General features: G+C 36.1%; 2 protein-coding genes across 2 annotated transcripts; both read left to right on the top strand.

Moving 5' to 3' along the window:
* Positions 1 to 4,814: 4,814 nt before the first annotated feature.
* Positions 4,815 to 9,247, top strand: LOC146936462 (uncharacterized; the record flags this gene model as incomplete). Its single annotated transcript, XM_085757362.1, has 3 exons — positions 4,815 to 5,016; positions 8,695 to 8,843; positions 8,921 to 9,247. Coding segments are annotated over exons 1-3 (678 nt in total), but the record flags the coding sequence as incomplete, so codon positions are not given.
* On the top strand, positions 9,243 to 10,038 carry LOC146936461 (uncharacterized). Its single transcript, XM_085757698.1, has 2 exons — positions 9,243 to 9,683; positions 9,919 to 10,038. Exons 1-2 carry the CDS (start codon positions 9,296 to 9,298, stop codon positions 9,951 to 9,953), a joined length of 423 nt encoding a protein of 140 aa, XP_085613824.1. The 5' UTR covers positions 9,243 to 9,295; the 3' UTR covers positions 9,954 to 10,038.
* The last annotated feature ends 2,176 nt before the right edge of the window (positions 10,039 to 12,214 follow it).

Below are 12,214 nucleotides of genomic sequence, written 5' to 3'. Positions count from 1 at the left end.
CTCTAAAAAAATTTGAAGAGTTTAATTACCGTTCGCCATCCTAATTCCATATTCGTACTCTTATAATGATATATGTAACAACACTTTTAATGATCATATCATCACAAGACCATTTTACCATGATCATATACATTGCTACAGAGGCTTTTCTCAACTTTGTTTTTGACTAACATGAGTAATAATGGAATAAATACTTCCTTGATGGAAAATATTAAGCGGTGAGCTAAAACTTTGTTTGAACTTTCAATGGAAGATAGAAGGAGGGATGGAGGGATTTTGTCAGGCCTTTATTTTATCTAAGGAACAAAACCTAGAATGGGCAGATATTTTTTTCTTGAGAATGTTAGAACAAAATGTATTTAACATTGCCTCTTTGAGTTTTGATGATAACAAGGTATTAAAAGTCCAATTGAATATGCTAATATTTGTGCAAGTGTGCCTGACCATAGACAAAATATACAAGTCTAAAAACAAGGTATTGGTCCAGGATGAGCAATTGAGAGCAAATGGATCTACTAGAGAAACTTGGTTGCAAGTCTGAGTCTGAAGCCATCAGAGTCTGAAGACAATCAGAAGCTGACTGTCAGAGTTTGAAGCCACCAGAGTCTGAAGACCATCAGAGTCTGGAATGAAGAACCTGAAGTTAGTTAATTGGTTATTTGGAGATACAAGTGTGTAGAAGGAATATAAGACTGGAGAAACGGTTATTTAAGAGGCATTGGAAGTCATTGAATGCTTATCCACGGTAAAAGGACAGTGGAATGACAATAGTACAATTGTACAACCACAACTCCACTACTCCAACATTTACTGCGCATAATACTGCTACAGTTGTGTCTCTGCTGGTTAATTCTCCTTACAAGAAATGGTTTTCAAATTATTCCTTCTTAGGACATTAACCAAATCAAGCAACAAATCATTGGTGATTGATCAAGCTTTTACAACGACTCTTTGATGCGCTGGCACCTCTACAACATAAAAACTGTGCCAAAACGATCTATTGAAATTGTTGTGCATGAAACAATTAGAATTTCTTAACAAATTTCATATCTTAGAAATTCTAGAGTCTTAAGAGTCTGATTTTGTTTTATATTATGAACACCGCTGATTGTATATCAAGTGTTCAACCAAACATATTTCTTTGTAATTTGTTTGTTTAGAAGTCTCTTGCTTTTTTGCTTGAGCATAGGAAATCTCTTGCTTGTGTGCTTGAGTATTTGAAGTCTCTTGCTTGTATGCTTGAGCATTTGTAATCAGATTGGATTATAATGAAATCTCCTTGGATATGCAAGGGGGACTGGACTACTTCCGGATTTTGGAAGGAACCAGAATAATTGCTTTGTGTCTTTCTCCTCTCTCTCTCTCTCTCTCTATCTTTAATTTATCCGCTGAATTAGACTCTAAACATTGCTCCAGAATTTGAAAGTTATTAGACTCTGAACTCTGTATTTAGTTTAAAAAGAAGAAAAAGTTAACACAGTTCAACCATCCTTCTTGTGTTTTTCTCACCTTCAGAGAACTCTACCTTCTTACTTAAGGAAACCTTATCTTTTAAACCAAATCCCCGAAACATTCAGGTTGTCTACCTCTCTCTTCTTTCTATGTTTCTTTTTTATACATTGGCATCTTAATGATATGATCATTTGATTTAAATTTTTGGAAAGTCCAAGTATTGATATTAACTTTTGTTTTTATACTTTTGTTATCTTTATAGTTGAGATATATAGTTAATCACTATTTACAAACATCATGATTCAAAATCAATTCATTTTTCATTCATTTGTTTATTTCATTCATAATCATACATAAATCATTCATTCAAAATCAAAATCTTGAAAAATTCATTCATACTGAAGTGTGTGAAGTCATTTTGATGAGACTAATTGAATCCAAAGACTAACGGTGGCGTACGGCTGGGAGTGGTAGCGCTAGACTCAAAGATAGAGGCGCAACGCTGGACTCTGGGACGGAGTAGAGATTCTATTTTTTTTTCTTCAGCATTTTAGGTTTTACTTCTCAATTTTTTATTTTGGTTAATGAAATGTTGGGGGTGTAAAAATGAAAGCATTGGGCGGGGTAAGGAAAGGAAGTTATGTTGAGTTGAAAAAAAAGGTGAAGGATTGTTGGGCTGAAGTCAGATAAATTAATGGGCTCTCTTTCTAAATTAATGGGCTCTCTTCCTTTGTAGTTGGATGGATGAAGGGTATAATATGGATTTTAGATCTAAAGTAGATAGGTTAGCAGCTGAAAACGTCCTCTAAAATTTAATTAGAATTTTAGACACTAGTAATACAAATGGATTGTGCTTTTATAGTACAACTCTTGTTCTTCCTAGCTATTCCTTTTTGTAATTTCTCCTGCAAGTTGTCATTGTACTTATCCATTGGAAACAAACATGGTTCTTATCATTTCATTGTACTGGCAATCATTATAGACTTTAGTTCTAAATGAACATCCTTGCCGGACCTACGTTTGTACATTGACACTTGTACTTCCAATCCTACGAAGCTTCATCTTTCGCTCCGACTAAGCTACTTTGGTCTACTTTGCAAAAAAAAAAAAAAAAACGTGCAACCTATTCATTCAACCAACACTAACGAGCATAGATTTTTCTAAATGACTAAATAAAAATAAAAGTTATATACATTCATAAATTCCTAAATAGATATTACCAAAAAAAAAATCCTAAATAGACACATAATAAGATATTTAGGCCATGCAATCATTAAATAATGATGGGAAATCAAAGGTAATGACCAACATTTATGTGGTTATCAGGTATCAATGCAGATCGGTTCAAGATGGCTTGTCAGTTAGGTTTAGAAGTGATCCGGTTAGGGAGTCTATCAATTATTCTGTGGTATAATGTCATTTTTATATTCCTAGGAGGACTTGATGAAAATAGTTACTCATAGAGGGTAGCACTTTGGTGCCATTAATGGCACCGTGTCATTAAATCTGGGCCATACAAACACATTGTTATTGCATTTGGGCCACACAACACATCTATCTTGGTGCCATTAATGACCCAGATTTAATGGCATCGTGTCATTAATGGCACCGTGCCATTAATGGCACCAAAGTGCTACCCCTCATAGAGTTAGTGGCGGAGCCACACACAGGTTGTGTGGGCTCCTGCTGCACAAACATTTCCTTAACATCCCCACTATACTTGTAATATACCCATATTAAATTTTGCACACAACTTAAATATATGAATTGGAATATATCTGTATGGATTTTGCACACAATTTATTTACTTTATTTTGATTTTTCCACCACGCAAACAAAACATGTTACACTCTCTCATATATTTAATTTTTAAATTAAAATAACCAATTTTTATCACACCCAGCCTCACTATCTATTAAAATGTCTCACATCGATTGAGAGATGACATGAATAAATGTTTATAGGTGGAGACAATATTCACCTCACACATTGTTTTTGTGAGATTTTGTTTCTAAACTCACCTACAATCATCTCTTTCTCTCTTTCTCAATGAGAAAAATGAAAACTTTTCCTCCGTGTTTAATGAAACCGTAAAATCAATCACACCAACTCTCCCTCCCAACAAATTTCGTGTAATTGTGCCCTCACTATTCAAAATATATGGCTCCGCTACTGCATAGAGTCGTGCGAGTAATAGGGAATGAAACTATACAACATAATCAGCTTGTAAATGATTTTGGTTATCATAGAACCGGGAATAGTACAATATAGAAATATGGTATTGTAATATACGATAATTATATTAGAGATTACGTTATATATTTTATCATGAAAAACGATGTTGATTCAAAAAGAGTATTAATTAGTTTTGTACAAAGATTTAGTTATAACTTCATGATTTACTTTTATATTTGTATTGTATTAAAAGTGTTGATCATATTCTATCTAAAAAAAGTACCAGCTATAAGTAGGACTCTTCCATAGAGATATATGTCTATGATTGTATTTTACTTTCAGTTTCATTGTGACTGACTACTATACATTCCACTAGTTACAATCAAGCTCAAAGTGCACATTTGATATTCCCAATTGTCGAAGCCAAAGAATAGCATCATGTAAACCGATTGCCTCTGCTTCCTACGGTGGTGGATTTCCGTTATGCCATGTTGTTGACGCTTTGATGAATCGACCACGATGATTCCAGATACACATTCCAATTCCAAAGCTTTGTTGCTCCGCAAACAGTGATGCATCAACATTGCACTTAACATAATTCGTCTCTGGTGGCTGCCACTGCACAATATTAATTTGTTGTTGTTGGGCCTACACATAATTCGCATTTCTTGTTGCCTTCCATTGGAAAAGAGTGTCGCGCGCCATCTGAATTGCGACATTAATTGGTTTCATATCTTCGTCCCATACTTAATCATTTTGCCGATGCCACGAGCACCAAAGAATCATTTCCAAATCAGCACCTTCATCATCTGTTATCCTGCATAATAGAGAAAAATAACCAATCTTCTAAGTTTACTATTAGAATATGTCTATATTCATTGTTTCACTTGTAAATATTGATTAGTCTTTCATTAGTATTGATTAGTCATTCATTAGCCATGAATCACAATTCATGAGCCTTTCATTAGTATTGATTAGCCATTCATTAGCCATGAATTACAATTCATGAGAATTGTTTTAATTTCCTAAATAGGTTTGTAAACAGTTGTATATATTTTCACAAATGATATCAATACAATCAGGGAATTATAATCTTATATTATAATCTTATATCGTATCAGCTTTCTTTTTGATCCAGTAACCCTAAAATCATCAAAACCGCAGCCCCCCCTTTCCTCACTTCTACAATGGCTGAACCTAATTCCCCCAAAAATAATGTTGATGACACTTCATCAGCAACCAGCCAATCTACTACGGAGGTGAAAACCACCATCCATTCCGCTTTCACCGTTAACAATGTCAAAACCATCATTCCGGTGACATTGGACAATGATTCCAACCTTTGTCTCTCTTGGTCTGCACTTTTTTTGGTGCAAGCACGTGTGTTTTATCTTGGTTTTCGGGTGTCAAACATTGATTACGTTTGAACCCTTTTAACCGGTGATATCTTATTTTTTCTTGGGAAGGGAAAAAGTAAGCAAAACCCTTGAGAATCGAGGTCCGGGAGTTGTTTTCGCTACGGGAAGGTGTTAGGCACCCATAACGACTATAGTATCCTATAGGAACCGTCTTTACTTTCTACGCGCGCGCTTTATTTTTAAATGCTATTTTGAAAGTGATATTAAACCTAAAGGTTTTCTAAATGAAGAATTGGAGGGAGAAGAGTGTGTTTGAATTTTTATTTTAATTGAATTGAAGGAATTTTGATTCCTTGCCTACGTACCCGTTTAAGGGATCAATCCACCGTAGTTCTCTTCCAAAAATGTTTTTGTTTTTGTTGGTCGATTTTAAGTTTGAAAAAATGGAATTTTGAAGAATGGAGATTGAGAGGCTTCATGAGCATTGAGATTTAAGAAAAAGTGGGGTTTGATTAGTGATTTTGGAAAAAAGTCAAGTATGATTAATTTTCATTGAAATTTGATTAAGAAAATAAAGAGAAAATGCAAAGGAGTTTTGACTCCTATATTTTTTGGAAAAGGTTTTCAAGTGATGTTGTTCAAGTTTTTTTGGAAAATTGATTTTTCTAAGTGTAAATCCTAAACATACATCTAAACATGCAATCCTAAGCATACATCTAAAAATATCTATGTGATGTGTGTGCATGTGTCGGTGCTCGTGTCGGTGTACATCATTAGAGTCCATAGTCCTTTACATCATTGACCTAGATACATTCTATGGTCTTGCAAGAAATTAAAAATTGCATGAAGTAAAATACACCACCCTAAGTTTTTACATGCTAAGCCTTGGTAAAAATTAAAGTGCAAGAAATTAAAGTGCAAGAAATAAGAGATAAAAATATGACGTGAAATGCTATGGAAATGAGACATGAAACAAAATGGGTTAGTAGCACAAAGCATAAGAAAAGATGAAATGGAAGCAAGTGAAAAGACATAGTAAAGCAACTAGAATTTAACAAAGCCATAACCAAGAACTTAATCAAAAATCATGATGAAATAGTACTTGAAAGATTACTAAAATTCTAAGGCAAAACCAAGGCCTATAATCCCCCCACATCAATGGTAATATCCCAAAGGTTTTAAATCCATCATGATGTGAGAAATTAAGGGAAATTAGCATGCGATATAATCATAGTATTTTCAAGCCTATTTGCACTTTGTTTAACACAAGAAACCCACTTATTCACAAGATGAACGGTCCATAACAAGAACAGCAAGCACATACTAAAAGAAGAAGTAAAATCAATCCAAGAATGACATACTCAGAGCCACGTTTATGTACCAAAATTCAAGAACAAAATCGCATCACAATTTCCACAAAATCATACCAAAAAAGGCGCACAAACTAACGAAGCTCGAACACATATATTTTTGAGGCAATTTTCCACATGTAAAAACAAGTATCCAATGCCAACAATTGATCACAACAACTTCACAAAAAAAGTTTTAGAAGTTTTATCAAGATTTGAACAAAAATTGACACAAAGCATTAATCAAGAATCAAAATATTTTTCACATGTTGTGATCAAGATTTGGCATGTAAGATACGTCAAAAATTATCAAAAAAAGCATAAAAAACTACTAGAATTTTTGTGGAATTTTTAAAGAGTTTTTGAGGCAAACAGGGGGTGCAGTGAACATGCAAGGGGATAACGAAAAGTAACAAGAGAACAAGCAAGAAACAAAGGAAATGGGCTCCTTGCTGGATCAGCCCAGGATCCATGGGTTATGGTTTGGATTACATGGGTTATGGTTTGGATTACATGGGTTATGGGTCCAAGCTTTTGTATAAAATTGTTTAGGTAGTTGAAAAACGTGAGATAGCTTACATAAGCATTTTTCCTTCTCTCAAGTAGCAAAACATGATGACCGGAGAAGAAGATAAGAGAAGGTGGCCGGAGTTCTTCTGGTACGGTGGTTGGCCGGAGCTCCGCCGTACCGGAATAATTTTTTTACTTTTTTCAAAAGATCTTTACATCAAAAGGCTCCACTCTTCCTCCTCTATTCGAATCCGACATCAAAATTCACCGAAACGAAGCACAAATGTGTAGATCTATGGTATACAATTCGAAAATTCCCTAGAGAAAGAAGAAACAAGGTTGAATTCGTGAGTTACCTCTTCGCCGTCCAGTTTCAACTTCAACTCCAATCTATGCGATTCCAAGCTTCTTGTTACAAACAAGTCCAGTTCCGCTCCTTCCCTGATTGCGAGTCCAAGCTTCTTGTTACGAACAGGTTCAGTTCCGCTCTTTCTTGCTTCTTCTTCGAATTTGTTTCAGCTCAGGTATGCTTGAAAGGTTGCTGCGATCTCCTTGTCATTATTATTGATGTTATTGCTGTTCCGATCATCACTGTTTTCCTCTCCCTTTGCTTCCGTTTCAGTGATATTGTTCGACGGATTCGTGAACGGATTGTGCACTGCTCGCGGTGGTGATTGGTGTGAGGATTGGTGTATGAATTGGTTGAGGTTTGTGATGAATTTTGGGAAGTTATGGAGGTTGTTATGGTGGTTATGGAGATTGAAGTAGTTAGTTAGGGTGGTTTTTGTGGTGGTGAGAGTTAGTTATGGAGGTTTGTGGTGGTGGAAAGTGGTGGTTACGGTTTAGAGAAGAAAGGGAAAAAAGAAATGGATTTTTTGTGATTTTGTGTATTTTTTTGTAAAAAAATGATTGAAAATAATTGGTGGAAAGAAAAAAAATGATTAGTTAATTGACCTTGACCATGACTCATCTATTTATAGGTGATGTGGAAATGCTTGGACCAATGAAACAATGCCATGTGTACTTGAATTTTAACAAACCTTGACTTTGACTCTAACAAACTTAAAAAAGGATTAAAATGCAAATAACAAAAGTACAAGGACCAAAATGAAAATTAAAACTAAAATTGAATTGAAAAAGTAAATTGAAAATTAACGTAAAGCGAGACGATTAAAATCAACAAAGCAGATTAAAATGAATCAGAGATTTTATGTGAAATGACCAAAATGCCCCTGGGGACTAAAACGACTTAAAATGACTCAGATGCAATTTTAAAATGATTTTTAACCAGGAATTTAAGCAAAAGTTTATGCAAGCCAATTGAAAAGACTCAGAGACAATTTTTAGAAATTAAACAGAGTCTTGACATATGAAATGACCAAAATGCCCCTAGGGGCTAAACTGACTCAAAATGACTTCAAATGCAATTTTTAAAATGGGTTTTGACATAGAGTTGAAATGAAGACTTATTCAAACCAATTGAAAAGACTCAAACAATTTTTTTAAAGGACTAAAATGAGTTTGGATACAGGAAATGACTAAAATACCCTTTTTCATGAATTTTACAAATAACATTGAAATAAAATGCAGAGAAAGATGCAATTGATCAGAGACAATTTCAAATGACTTGAAATGCAAGAAAAGTATTTTTGGATGACTTGGAATGCAAGAAAACATGGACAAATACACAGTTGAAAAAGATTTGTAAAGCTAAATTGAGAGATAAAGCAGAGTGAAACGTCAGTGTAAGTAATAACAAATTGGCAAATGTTCAAGAATAATAGACATATACCAAAGGTGAAAGAAAATTTGAGCAAGTATTTTTAGGTCCAAAATTAGGGTATGACAACGTGTCCACAACCTTCTCGATCATATCATCCCCCCATCTGATGAAAAAGCCATACGCGCGGCAGCCGATCTCAAAGCCAACGATTCTGACCTTTGGAATCGTCTTGATGCTGTTGTGTTGCAATGGATGTATGCAACCGTCACACAGGACATCCTCAATTCTATCCTTGTGATTAACGATACTGCCGAAGCATGTTGGAATCGCATTGCTGCTATGTTCAATGACAACAAAAACACTCAAGGGCTGTGCAACTTGAAAACCAGTTTAGCAACACCAATCTTGAGGATTTCTCTTCCACCAAGGCTTACTGTAACCGCCTCAAACTTCTCTCTGATCAACTTGCAAATGTCGATTCTCCGGTTTCCAATACCCGTTTGGTATTGAAAATGATTTCTGGACTCACCGACACTTATGCCGGATTTGTGACCTACATCCAGCAACATGACCCTTTACCAACCTTTGCTGCTGCCAAATCCAGATTAGAGCTCAAAGAATCAACTATTCTTCAACGTGCTGCTCGTGATTCCTCCTCTTCAACACCAGCGGCACTTGTGGCTAACACCACCACACCACTGACTGATGTCTCTCCTCCGTCCTACTCCATGAGCAACGGGCAGAACCGCAACAATTCTCGCGGTCGTGGAAAGAAAAACAACCGCAACAACAACGGTGGCCGAAATAATGGAAGAGTTGGTCGCTCTGGTGGTCGAGGACAACAAGCACCATGGCAGCAACAATGGACACCATGGCAACAATGGGCAGCTCAATGGAACATGCCACCATGTCCTTATCCTACTTACAATTGGAACCGGTCTAACAATACTGTCCCACAAGGAGGAATTCTTGGGCCAAAACCACAAGCTGCCCTTAATGTGAATGCACCCACTCCAACTGATATTGAGAATGCTATTCACACCCTTAATCTTGCTCAGCCAGATCAGTCGTGGTATATGGACACCGGTGCTACCTCTCACATGACATCCTCGCAAGGTAATCTCTCGTCTTATACTAAATTGAGCAAATCTAATAAAATCATCGTAGGAAATGGTCATTCATGTCCAATATATGGTTTAGGTAGTGCATACATTCCCTCACCCACCCCCCTCTTATCCTAAAAAATGTACTACATGCCCCTAATTTGATTAAAAATTTAGTATCTGTTCGTAAATTTACTACAGATAATAAAGTTTCAATTGAATTTGACCCGTTTGGTTTTTCTGTGAAGGACTTTCAGACGGGGACGGCTCTAATGAGATGTGAGAGTCGTGGCGACCTATACCCTATTACCACCAGCACCATTTCCACAAATAAAGTCGAGCCTACATCATCCTTTGCTGCTTTGTCGTCATCTCTTTGGCATGATCGCTTAGGTCATCCAGGAAAACAAGTTTTAAATTCTCTTAGACAAAATAAATTGATTGAATGTAATGATTCTAGGAAAATACATTCTCCTTTTTGTCAATCTTGTCCTCTTGGTAAACATGTTAAATTGCCATTTATGAATTCCCATAATCATAGCTTGTTGCCTTTTGATATTTTACATAGCGATGTATGGACATCTCCGATCTTAAGTTCGTTAGGTCACAAATATTATGTTCTGTTTTTGGATGATTACTCAAATTTTTTGTGGACATTTCCCATTTCCCAAAAATCTCAAGTATACTCTTGCTTTCAAAAACTTCGTGCTTACATAAACACACAATTTCAAAAGGAAATTAAAACCATTCAGTGTGACAATGGTCGTGAGTATGTAAATAACAATTTTCAAAAAATATGTGAAACCAATGGAATTCATTTTCGTTTGTCTTGCCCATATACATCTTCTCAAAATGGAAAATCTGAACGAAAAATACGTTCCATTAACAATATTATTCAAACTTTGTTACTTCATGCATCGTTACCCTCATCATTTTGGCATTATGCTCTAGAAATGGCAACCTATCTTTTGAACATTTTACCTGGTAAAACTATCAATTTTGAGTCACCTCTTAAAATGTTATATCAAAAAGACCCATCTTATTCTCATTTACGTGTGTTTGGATGTTTATGTTATCCTCTCATTCCTTCCACTACAATACATAAACTTCAACCTCGCTCTACACCATGTGTCTTTCTTGGGTACCCGTCAAATCATAGAGGTTACAAGTGTCTTGAGTTATCTTCAAACAAAATTATCATTTGTCGTCATGTCATATTTGACGAAACAACTTTTCCTTATGCAAAGATACACACTCCTAAACCCACAACATACACATTCCTAGATGATGATTTATCACCTTACATCATCAACCACCTCTTGACTCAAACTCAATCCGACCCAAATCAAAGCCCACTGACTCATCAAATATACCAGCCTTCCTCACCAACTTCGAACCACCAAAACACTCCACCTAATCTTAATTCTTCATATCAACCACCCACCTCCCCTTCTCCTACAACACGGCCCAGCCCTCAAAGTTGTACCACACCTCTTTCCCATACCTCAGTTACACCATCACACTCTCAAATAACAAACCAACCATCACCTCCTCTTATTTTCCAACCAGTTTTACAAACAGACACCAAACCGGTAACTAGGAGTCAACATGGAATTTTTAAGCCAAATCCAAAATATTGTGGCCTACACAACCATGTTACCAAATCTCCTCTACCTAAAAACCCGGTGTCTGCACTTAAAGACCCAAATTGGAAAATGGCCATGGATGATGAATATAATGCTCTAATTAAGAATAAGACGTGGGACTTAGTACCACGGCCACCTGATGTCAATGTAATAAGATCTATGTGGATTTTTAGACATAAAGAAAAATCTGATGGTTCCTTTGAGAGGCATAAAGCCCGACTTGTAGGTGATGGTGCAGGTCAACAGGCTGGCATTGATTGTGGAGAAACATTTAGTCCAGTTGTTAAACCAGCAACAATTCGGACTGTTCTTAGTATTGCTATGTCAAAATCTTGGCAAATTCATCAATTAGATGTAAAAAATGCTTTTCTACATGGCGAGCTAAAAGAAACAGTGTACATGCATCAACCGTTAGGCTTCAGGGACCCGACAAATCCACATCATGTGTGTCTTCTCCGTAAATCTTTATATGGTCTAAAACAGGCTCCTGGAACTTGGTACAAACGATTTGCAGATTATGTTTCTTCAATTGGCTTCTCTCAAAGCAATTGTGATCACTCTCTCTTTATCTACAAGAAAGGCACTCATATAGCTTACCTCCTCTTATATGTGGATGATATTATTCTCACTACCTCTTCCGATAATTTGAGAAAATTTACCATTTCGCCACTAAGTTCAGAATTTGCTATGAAAGATTTGGGACCCCTACACTTCTTCTTGGGTATTGCAGTCACTCGCCACTCCCAAGGTCTATTTCTCTCACAAAAGAAGTACGCAGAAGAAATTCTTGTCCGTGCTGGCATGTCATCTTGCAAACCTTGCCTCACACCGGTTGATACAAAACCGAAACTGAGTGCAACTGATAGCTCTCCATTTGAAGATCCAACTCTCTATCGAA

This window comes from Medicago sativa, chromosome 3, assembly GCF_051527215.1.
Source record: "Medicago sativa cultivar Bolivia chromosome 3, Bolivia_mono, whole genome shotgun sequence".
Classification (NCBI taxonomy): Eukaryota; Viridiplantae; Streptophyta; class Magnoliopsida; order Fabales; family Fabaceae; genus Medicago; species Medicago sativa.
Note: the sequence above shows the minus strand (reverse complement) of the source record. Positions and strands in the feature narration are given on the sequence as shown.

Bases quoted from the DNA above. Each gene is read 5' to 3' on its own strand.
- LOC146936461 (XM_085757698.1), top strand. From the start codon at position 9,296: ATGAGCAACGGGCAGAACCGCAACAATTCTCGCGGTCGTGGAAAGAAA. The intron at 9,684-9,918 runs GTAATCTCTCGT...TTTTCTGTGAAG, and splicing joins TCACATGACATCCTCGCAAG to GACTTTCAGACGGGGACGGC.